The following is an 8,657-nucleotide window of genomic DNA, read 5'->3' as shown; positions in this document are numbered from 1 at the left end:
TCCCTACACATAACTGAAATCAAATGCTATAAAAAAAGAATGACTAAGTCATTTCTCCAGCCCAAAAAAACCAGGAAATTCAGTCTAATCAGTTGTATTTCACGTTTCCTTTTACACCACTAGATGGCAGCAAATACGAGATCTCCTGAACAGCTGGTACTTGGGTAGTCAAGTAGTCTCGAGTAGTCAAGAGTATGAGACAGCAGCTTACTGGCCACCTAGCCGTGTTTCTGATCTGCACGGAATATGGCCCTTGAATGCTGTATTTACACAAAGCATAACCATCGTTTTTTAGCTTATGCACAACTGTGTCGTGCTAAATCTCACGAATCAGTAAAACAAAGCACAATGCACTTTGTATACAGAACAGTGTCTAAAGGAACTGAATCAAAACAGGCCAAGGGAAAAATGCATAGAAAATCTGACAGAATGGCAAACACAGCATTCTAAGTAGGTCACTTATCCGTGAAAGAGAAACAAGTCATTGAGTATACATCTACAAAAATTATCATAAGAGAGCAAAAGACGGTCTACAGGTTACATTATCCCTCCTAAAAAAAGATAGCTCCTGCTCAAGATGCAAGTAGGAATCCACTAGCCAGCTCACACATTATTAGGTCAATACCATTTTACAATGAGGTGATCTGTGTCTAGTCTGTATTTATGGAAATGAAAGCTAATTATGTCCCCCAAAATAAAGGGGATAGGCAGACAAACAACCAGCCTTCTATTATCTTGGGGTATTATGTAGCACTGGAATGGAACCCATTACCAGAAAGATACTGTTAACAGGTTACGAACAGTGCAAACAAAAGCAACGTTTCAATTCCCCAAATTACAAACCTGAAAAAAGGCTAAACTGAAAGTTTAAAGGCTTTCACTGGACATAACAGCATATTCATTACAACAGCTCTTTACTGATAAAATCTTTCCTTCCAAAAGACGAGTCTTTCAACAGAAAACACTGTGCAGGAACCAACTCCGACAATCTGACAGTATCTGTAGTTCACTGCCTGGCTTGTACTCACAGCTAGTTTTTCTTCTTCTTCATTTTCACTGTGCCATTCTGACTCTGCATCTGTGGGTTCAGCCTCCCCATTAATGAACTCTCTTCTCTGTGTTAGAAAAATCAAGAACATAATAAAAGATTTAAAATTACTTATTTGCAAACAGAACTGACTCAGCTAGAAAGAGACAAAGATCATATACACAGTCTTCCCACCTTATCAAAGAGGGGTTGATAGAGTGCTGCATATTTTCTCTCTAAATCATGTACTTCTTCATAGAATTTAGCTTCTATATGAGCACATTTCACCTGAAGCTGTTTCAAGGCATCAATTCTTCTTTTCACTGCTTTTGGTAAACTAAAAGAACAAATAATTCTTTAAGGTTAACAGTTAGTTGTCTCAGCATTACCTAACTGAAACAGGTTGTTTATAATTAAATGCAAAATTTAAACACAAGTTTTGTCAAAACATACATATTTCTTCAAAGCCTATTTCAAAAAGAGAAGAATCCTCTCCTACCCAAGTTGTTCTCAAAGGTGTTATCTTCTGTTCCATTCCCTGGGGCCACCACCCTCCCCATGTAGTTCAGACATCTGAAATTAATACCTTTGTTTACACCTAAACTTTAAGACTAGAGTTGTGCCAATCCACTATGGAAAATAAGAACTGTGCTTTCCACAGGGTAAAGTTTTGATTCATGGGTCATACTCAGAAAAGTACACACTGTCCATCTGTACTTGAAATTATTAAGCATTCACATACAGTCAGGTAAAATAGAACTTTTTATAGCATGTACAATTTAAAAAAAAAAAAGGCCTACCAGCTATTCCCAGTCAAGAAATAAAGGCACAAACACCTATTAAAGGCAAAATTTTAAACTTTAAGTCTACTCTCAGTTAATATAAAACTAAGCTTCAAACTAAGGATTTACAATTCCTGATTATTCCACGATATCCTGGACAACATCTTAAATCAGTCAATGCAGCGGACACCCTGACAGAATAAGGGCTACAGAAAGAAGCAAAGGCAGGGGTCAAACCAAAATAGCCATGGAAAATATTGAACTGGCCACAATTTTGTTCACAGTTCTGTGTAAGTAAACTGAAACTTGACTCTTCCTTCTAGAAGTAGGCCACTATGAATCAGAGTTTAAATCAACCATTTTTCTTAAGTGATTCATTTGCTCTAATATCCTACATTATACAGTAGTAATATTCTATTACATCATCTGTAACATTCTGTAAAATAATTCTACTATGCCCTATACTTACGTTTCAATGTAACTTGAAGGAGTAACAGCTGTGTTGTCAAGATGATCCTGTAGGGCTGCCAGGACCTGTGGATTTTGCATCACCTGGTCTGCTAGCTTTTCTATGAAGACAGAAGCCGACTTGTAAAACAAATCTGACTATATTTATAGATAGCACTTTTGTCATAATGTGTCTTACAGCAGACATGTTACCTACTCATACCTATTATTTTCCAGATCTTGAACAGTACCAGTATAGTTAACTAGTAACTCAAGCAAAATTACTTCAGGATCAGATTTCAGAAAAGAAACATTAGCTAATGATAGAAAATGCACCTTTCAAAATAAAAATACATCAAATCTTTGCTTTTAGAAGTAATACATTGATGACATCAGCAATTTTTTTGTCTTTTTATGTGATAATTTTGTTTAGTTTCTCTATAAGCTATATTATCTATAGCTTATAAGCCACATACAGATTTACAAGAGAACTACTGAATTACACTTGCAAGACATCTGTAAAAGCGTTCTCCAGTTAGTCTGACTCCTGAAAACACTAGCAAAAATTCTGTGTACTGTATAATAAAGCAGCATAGCACTATGACCATTTCCTATAGAACTATGACTTTTTTACATCAAGATAGTTTTACAATTTGCAAGACTCCCCAGTCATCACAACACTTCACAAAAAAATTTGTTTGCAGGACATCAGAATGCTGCTAAGAGTTAAAAATCCGTACTGACAGGTGGTCACAGGGGGAAGACATTTGCTTTCAAAATTTTTCTACTTTCTTCCTCACTGCACTTCTCTCCAGACAGCAAAGGTAAAAAATAAATTGCACAGCACATGCCAATTTGATGAAGCTTTTATACAGGTGCATTTCTATGCTGTTTTTTTGTTTCTGTTGTTTGTTTGTTTGAGGTTTCTTTTTTTTGTTTCTTCCTCATCCAACTTGACTGTAAGAATCATTCAATGGTGCCTACCAGTTTATGTGTGATTTCTAATTGCTTCACAAAGACTTTCTTAAAAAACAGCAATTTAAAAAAGTGAGACCTAAAGAGCGACCACATATGTGAAACATATTTCACTATAACTTGCATATTTGAACATTCCAGTTAGTAAAAATGGAACTGTAGCTTTTCTGCATGCAGGTGTACTAATTTGAAAAGCATTGTTCAGCATTTATTTGTAGACCTTAACATGAAGAATGAAAATCTCAAGAGGATGTATTACAGAGATGCATCTTCCTAGAAACAAGAGAGTAAAGAACCAGCATACCAACAAGACTGCTCATTTTAATAATTATGCTAATGAGGATGACATCATTAAAAGTCATGTCTATACAGGCCTTATTGCAAGTGTCCAGGGTGATATTCATGCAATAGTGAAGCACCCAAGTCACAACATACACAAATATTTTCATTGTTACAAAAACATAGCCTTTGTTTTGCTCTTGGCTGCAATAAAACATGGAAAACATCAAAAAGTTAGCCTAGAAACCACTGCTTTGCTTTCAATAGTGAACATATCCGTGTTTTGGACTGAAAAGGTTTTAGAACTATAAAGAAGTTTCAATACTCAAGACAACAGACCTAGTCCACCTTTGTAATGTTACTACCTATTATTACCCGTTTCTTACCTTTTTTGTCACTTGCATTTTTAGCGGCTTCCACAGAATCTGAAGCAGTATCTTCTGTTTTACTAAAATAATTTAAAATGTAACATATTAAAAAGGCATCACTTTATAAAGATGTTAACACTTGAGAAAAGTAGTATTCTTAATTTTCACTGTTTACTAAAGGGCAAGTTTTATAAACAAGTATGCCACTAAAAGACATGTATTTATGTCTTCAATCTTCTCAAAATTTAGAAGTTTGTACATTAAACCAGTTCTCCTAAAAGGAATAAGATGCAAAGGAAATGCAAAAAACAAAACAAAACCAAACCAGGAAAGCTCCAAAAGAAAAATCACTGAAAGATCAGTTAATCTCATTAAGCAAATGGCTGACCTTTCATCTGGACAGGAAAATGTTATTACTCACAAGTGAAAATACAAGACACTTTTAGTGTAGGTGATGGAAGAAAAATATGAGAAAGGATACACTAAGAAAGGAAGACAAACAAGAAATCAAAGCTCTAGCTTGATATATTTCTATATCAAGTTGTTTTGATTATTAAAAAATTTGCTTCTACTCTAAAAAGAGGTGTCCTTGACCTCTCCCCGCTGCAATATATTCCATCACATTTCCTGTGCTGGAGAAAGAGAGGGCCCAGAATGAGTCAACAGCCAGCCAGCATTCCCTGTGTTCCCTGCCAGTTTATAGGTCGAAAAATACAGATTGGGTATTGCCAAAATTCACCCTAGCTCAGATACAAAAGGAGAAAATGATCACATATGCAAATAGGCATTATTTGTAACTGGCTAGACTAGCTTATCCAGCTCGCCCTGGTACACTGCAAGCCTTGTAAGACCAGCATGACATTTGTATTTACACCAGTTTAACACTGTTATTTGCTCCAAAAAGACTATAAAAACTTGAAAAAAATATTTCCTTTTGCATCCTTAAAACATACAGATCAGAGAAAACCTGAGTATCAGTGTTCTCATGTGTTCAGAGCATTTAAATATGAACAGTGAAAACCGAACCAAGACAACACCAATTATACTATTACAAGAACAGAGGAATTCTGTATCCAGTACATGACAATCTCAGCTTCTCCTGTACCAAATGAGCATTTTGTCCTTCATGTAAGGATACACAGTCTAGTTAGAGAAAATACTACCATTTTACACGTATCCAACTTTGGTAATCCATTCCTCAGAGGTAAAAAAACAACCTCCCACAGAGGACCAGATTTCAAGAAATCATTTCAAGAAAAACATTTTCAAGTTCAACATACCTGTTATCTGCCATCTGTGTGCCTGTATCCACCTGCAAGTTGGAATACAGTGTTTAAAAACACTTTAATGGCATTTGTTTATCTCAACAGAAAATTAAAAGTACAACAAGCAATTCTTTAAAACCTCAATATAAATTAACAGCTGCTGGTTTTTCTGAGAAAAAAATACATAACCTTTACTTGCAGTAAAGTGAATAGCTCCTGTAATACTCAATCCAAACTAGAACTTGCTCAGAGTTTTTAAACAGTCTATGAGGAGCTTTCATTTAAACCTTTTTAAACTTTTTTTTCCTTTTAGGCATTCTAGATGTTAACCCATTTCCAACACATCACAGGTCTTCAGTCTGAAGAGAAGTCTCAGTTTCTAGACTAGCTCTGCACTCTATTAAAGCAAAAAAAAAAAATCAAGCCAAAGAAGAAGATGCAAAACACTGCTGGAAAGAAAATAATTTCCCAAGAGGGGGTTTTGACAGCAGCTACAAGGGCACAATCCCCTGTATAAAGATTTGCCTTGAATTTACTTATTGGGAGTGAGAAAATAAAGTTGCACTAGGTTATCTCTAGAGGTTCCTTCCAACTCTGACAGTTCTGTGAAACTCAGAAGTCTCAATATTTGCCATGACTGAAACTGTGCATGACTGCACAGCTACTACAGCCCCAAGATCTTAAGAGGGAGCCAGATTACCTAACTTGTTTTTCTATTATTTTTTTACTGTACATCCATTTCAATAATAAAGATTGTTTCAGGTTTTTTTCCCCAATCTGGAGAGTTCATAAATTCAGCTAACCACTGCATACCAAACAGAAGCATTGGTGATTTTTTCCACTATCAAAACTTCCAAGAAAACAGATATTTGTGTGCAAGTCAAATTTAGATTAAGAAATATCTTTCATCTTTCATGAAAGTCAACAGCTCTGACAACTTAGATTCTATAAAGGCCACACAGGCTGATCTTTAGACCAGCTCCTACCTAACACAGCTCCCAAAGAACTGAAGTGCTAATGACAACCTGAGCAGCAGCCAGACCAGGGGGCCCAGAGATGGCATGCATTCTCCCATCTGCAAAATACCAATTCCTGCTCTAAGATAAGAAAGTAATTATTTAACAGTCATTTAAACAGAGTTGAAAGGCACTGTTCATTTACAAAAGCACTAACTATAGTTTAGATTATTCCACAGCAAGTAAAGCTGCTTAACATCTACCAAAAAAGCATACAAGCCCACCCTACAGATCAAGTCCAGGAACAAACAAATGTGGCTTCCTGTAGACTAGGTGTGTTTCAGCAACCCAACCATATTTATTTACATTTCTTCTTGCCTTAAACATAACCAGAGAAAATAGCAATGCCAGCAACCATCCACTAGAGTGAAACTGAAGAATTTTATTATCTTACAACTGAAGAAATAAAGGAGGACATAAGTTTTTCCTTTCACAGCAGACACAACGCAGCAAAAAAATATATAAAGAAATTAAGACATAGCAAATTGACCTAATATCAGAGATGAGCCAACAAGTTATATGATCCTAGTCACTATTAGGGGAAGCAATAGTAAGCAACTAAAAATGCAGACTCACATTACTTAAAAATTACCCTTGAAGACCTGTCTCTTCCAACCCAGGCCCAGTGACAGAGGTAATGGAAAAAAACTGCATACAAATAGTTCTGCTCAGTTGTTTGTGCTGTATTTCCTGCAGAGAACTACTTCTCAACCCTGCTGAGGACAAAAAGATTCTCATTCCATCCTCATTTGTGTTTGAAAAACATGGAATAAAGTTCCATAACTCAAAGAATTTTTAAACAGCAATTGAATTAGTCTCCATTGAAATAGACCTGAACTGGGCATGTTCTGACAAAAGCCATTCACCTAAGTAACGAGAAGCAACAACAACAAGAAAAAAAAAGCCCAACAAACAGCAGACACTGTTGCCTGGTACAAATACGTACTTTAAGACTTGTTTCACTCCTCAAAGTTGTTCCTTCCCTTTGGTAACTAAAAAGTAAAAAGAAGCCTATAAATAATAATAAACAGCTCGTGAGTCCCAATTGGATTACAGCTGTCTTCCAATGACTTCACTGCTGCAGTTACTAACAAAACTGTTCAGTAAAAGCTGGTGATGGCAGGGAAGAACAAGATGCCTTTAGAGACACAAAGTTAAATGCACCTGTACTTGAAAATCTACAGTAGCAAAGCACTGTCTTAGTTATTTTTCAAGCAAGTGAGCTCAGCTTACAAACAAGATAGGAAAAAGCTACCAGAACTCCAAGGAAAGAATAGTGTACATGTTGTTATCATCGCTACCACCACCAATAAGAGGCCAAATTCATAGCCTATTTCTTCCGGACAGTTCACTGTTTTCAACTAAGTCATGCAGACATGAAGCTCTGGGGAAACAAGAGATTACATCAACCACTTGTTCCACAAAGCTGGCTGCTGCAATTTGTCTGGCACAACTGTCACATTAGTTAATTAAAACAGCAGAAAACTGTAAACTCAACGTACACTAAGACAGCAAAAGACAAATCGTATCCTGAAGGCTGCAACTTTAAAGGAGACGTCTGTACAATTAACGGCAAGACATTTATTGTATAAACCTTCAACACACAAATAGAATACAAAGCAGGAAACTAACAGACTTCTGAGCTCACAGGAAGAGTTCTACCCACGATTGTGACTGTTTTTCGTAACTACAACAAATCAGAAGGAGAAGTTATGACTTCCGTTTTAGAGCTGTGGGAAACCACAAACCTACTATTCTGATATTTCCCATAAAGAAAATTAGAAGCAATAATGAAAACATAGTAAACAGGAAGAAACTCATTAATCTCTTCCACAAGCCCTGGCCATTAGCAGTGCTTCAGCTCACCTTGAGAAAATGCTACTTTGAATAAAGATGACTTTATGAAAAAAACTGCCTAGTGGTTTCACCTGTAACTTACGTACTTACTGCTAGCCCTTTTTATTTTGAAGCCTCGTAGGCAAATGTTACAGGAATGTAGTCGAACAAATCCTAAAAATGCTGCTATGAGACGCAGTAAACAACTGTAGCAGCAGCAAAAACTTCAAACAGGCCCCGACCTGGGAGACAGGGACCTCGAAATAAAAAAACTGAGCTCCCAAAATCCCACACCACGCCGAGGGAACGCCAAGATCGCGGATGGGGTCAAACCAAAGAATCGCATCTGACCTAAGCGGCTAAGGGTCTGACCCAACCGAAGCACCGCGGGGTGAGAGACTGAGAAACTGTTCACCACAAACAACACCCCCCCCCTCTCCTTCCTCCCCCAGCTCCCCCGCGAGGCCGGGCGCAGGGCACCCTGCCAAGCTGCCCAGGGCGGACGAGGAAGGCCGTGCATGAGGCCAGACCCGCTCCGCTCCCCTCCGCCCGTTTCCGAGCGACACAAGACTCCCCTCTCTCCCTCTCAGGCCAAACTTCTCAAGGCTTAAAATGGTGCCTGACCTGGCCGGGCCCGCCCCTCCCCGCCAGGCGGCCGCAGG

The 8,657-nt window shown here is 37.6% G+C and overlaps 1 protein-coding gene across 1 annotated transcript in view; it reads right to left on the bottom strand.

Moving 5' to 3' along the window:
* The window catches only part of NAP1L4 (nucleosome assembly protein 1-like 4), a 24,619-nt gene extending 19,447 nt beyond the window's left edge, over nucleotides 1-5,172 (bottom strand). Inside the window, exons 1-5 of the mRNA XM_010003870.1 lie at nucleotides 5,159-5,172; nucleotides 3,897-3,958; nucleotides 2,279-2,378; nucleotides 1,223-1,364; nucleotides 1,029-1,115 (exon numbers count right to left, since the gene is read on the bottom strand). Of these exons, the coding sequence (XP_010002172.1) occupies nucleotides 1,029-1,115; nucleotides 1,223-1,364; nucleotides 2,279-2,378; nucleotides 3,897-3,958; nucleotides 5,159-5,172 (405 nt within the window). The remainder of the gene's footprint in view (nucleotides 1-1,028; nucleotides 1,116-1,222; nucleotides 1,365-2,278; nucleotides 2,379-3,896; nucleotides 3,959-5,158) is intronic.
* Nucleotides 5,173-8,657: the final 3,485 nt, after the last annotated feature.

The sequence above is a fragment of the Chaetura pelagica genome, unplaced genomic scaffold, assembly GCF_000747805.2.
Source record: "Chaetura pelagica isolate M959 unplaced genomic scaffold, ChaPel_1.0 scaffold28, whole genome shotgun sequence".
NCBI classification, from domain to species: Eukaryota; Metazoa; Chordata; class Aves; order Apodiformes; family Apodidae; genus Chaetura; species Chaetura pelagica.
The sequence above is the reverse complement of the archived record's forward strand: the minus strand, read 5'-3'. Positions and strand labels throughout refer to the sequence as shown.